The 1,526-nt window shown below is 37.7% G+C and overlaps 1 protein-coding gene across 1 annotated transcript in view; it reads left to right on the top strand.

Annotated features, from left to right (window-relative positions):
- The first annotated feature begins 203 nt into the window (after positions 1-203).
- The window catches only part of LOC112550970 (uncharacterized protein DDB_G0292642-like), an 8,183-nt gene continuing 6,860 nt past the window's right edge, over positions 204-1,526 (top strand). Inside the window, exon 1 of the mRNA XM_025209148.1 lies at positions 204-300. Coding sequence (XP_025064933.1) covers positions 289-300 — 12 coding nt within the window. The 5' untranslated portion in view covers positions 204-288. The remainder of the gene's footprint in view (positions 301-1,526) is intronic.

Below are 1,526 nucleotides of genomic sequence, written 5' to 3'. Positions count from 1 at the left end.
CCTCTCTGCAATTTCTACTCTTCCCTTCCCCCTTCCCCCTCAACACATGTGTAAACTCCTGTAGCTTGTATGACACTGTCTGAACTACATTAACAAGAAAAGGGGTGGAGTTCAAGAGTGAAAAGTGAAACCACTTCAGTGAGCTGTAATCTACTTGAGTTGCAGCAGCTCTGCTCCTTCCTCAAAGAATCATTCCTGGACACAAGGAAGACCTACCTCCAACCAAGATGAGAAGTGTCTTTAGAAAAGAAAGTGAAGGGTCTCCACCTAAGTTCGTTTGCAGAAAGGATGATATTACAGGTAATTCTGCACCGCATTTTCCTCTGTGCTATGTAGTTTCCCTGGCGTGTCTAATACATTGACTTAGATTCTTCTTTATTTGTTTGAAACAAAACTACATGATAGGACAGGTAGGAGTTTGAAATGGAGTTTGAATTCATTTAGGCAGATTTGAGAGAATCATCCTGGTGAACAAAAGCAAAGCAAAAACTAAAATCATTAAGTAAATTACTTCAATTTGAAAAAATGGTAACTGGAGAATTTGCTTGTTTAAATATCCTGTTCACACTGCTTGCTCTAAGACAAAGCAGCTGAGTGCAAGCATAAAGAGCTTTCTCCAGCTTCTTGAAGGTATCTTGAAACAGCAGTTGGAAAAGAGGAGGATGGCACTGAGTGAAAAACTGGAGCCTCTAGAAGCCCCACGTACAACATCTTTTACAAAAGGTAGCCCATCAACGCCAGGACCTCTACAGCTATTAGGCTAGAGACTCTTGAGAGCGCAGTCCCCTGTTAGTTGATCTGACAGTGCAGACTGTTGCAACTAAGAAGCTGAACCAAAATTTTAAATGATTCATATTACTTTAAGCCACAGTAATGTAACAATATACATCAGAAATCTTTGGGAGTTTCATGGGTGTAGGTTGTAGCCATATTGGTTTAAGGACATAGGCAGACAACGTTCTTTGGGTAAATCTGATATCTTTTATTAGACCAACTAAATAGTTGGAAAAAATTTTCTTAGCAAGCTTTTGGGTTTAAAAGCCCTTTGTCAGGCTTCATCATGCTTCCTCAGCCTGACAAAGGATTTTTAAAATCTGAAAGCTTGCTAAAAAAATTATTAGACCAACTAAATACTTGGAAAAAAAAGATATCAGATTTACCCCAAAACCTTGTCTGCCTTGGGAATTTCATAGAAGTTTCCAAATTGGAACTGGCAATACTTTGGCAAGATCTCAAATACCTGACCCAAAAGCAGATGCTTGAATATACAGTAATAACAATTCTAAACTCAGAACTTAAAGTTTAAAAAACTTTGCATTTTTCTACGTATTGACTTCTTGTACAAGGCAATGCTGATTCTATTATTCAAGTGATGCTTTTCACCTTTAAATAGGTAAAACATGACAGAATATCTTGCTTTAAATTAAGAATTGAAAAAGGGAATTGGAATGGAAATTCCTTTCCAACCTTCACTGAAGGAAGTAACATCTGTTTAACAGCAGAAAGCAAAGTTGAGTACTTCAGCA

This window comes from Alligator sinensis, unplaced genomic scaffold, assembly GCF_000455745.1.
Source record: "Alligator sinensis unplaced genomic scaffold, ASM45574v1 scaffold237_1, whole genome shotgun sequence".
NCBI classification, from domain to species: Eukaryota; Metazoa; Chordata; order Crocodylia; family Alligatoridae; genus Alligator; species Alligator sinensis.
Note: the sequence above shows the minus strand (reverse complement) of the source record. Positions and strands in the feature narration are given on the sequence as shown.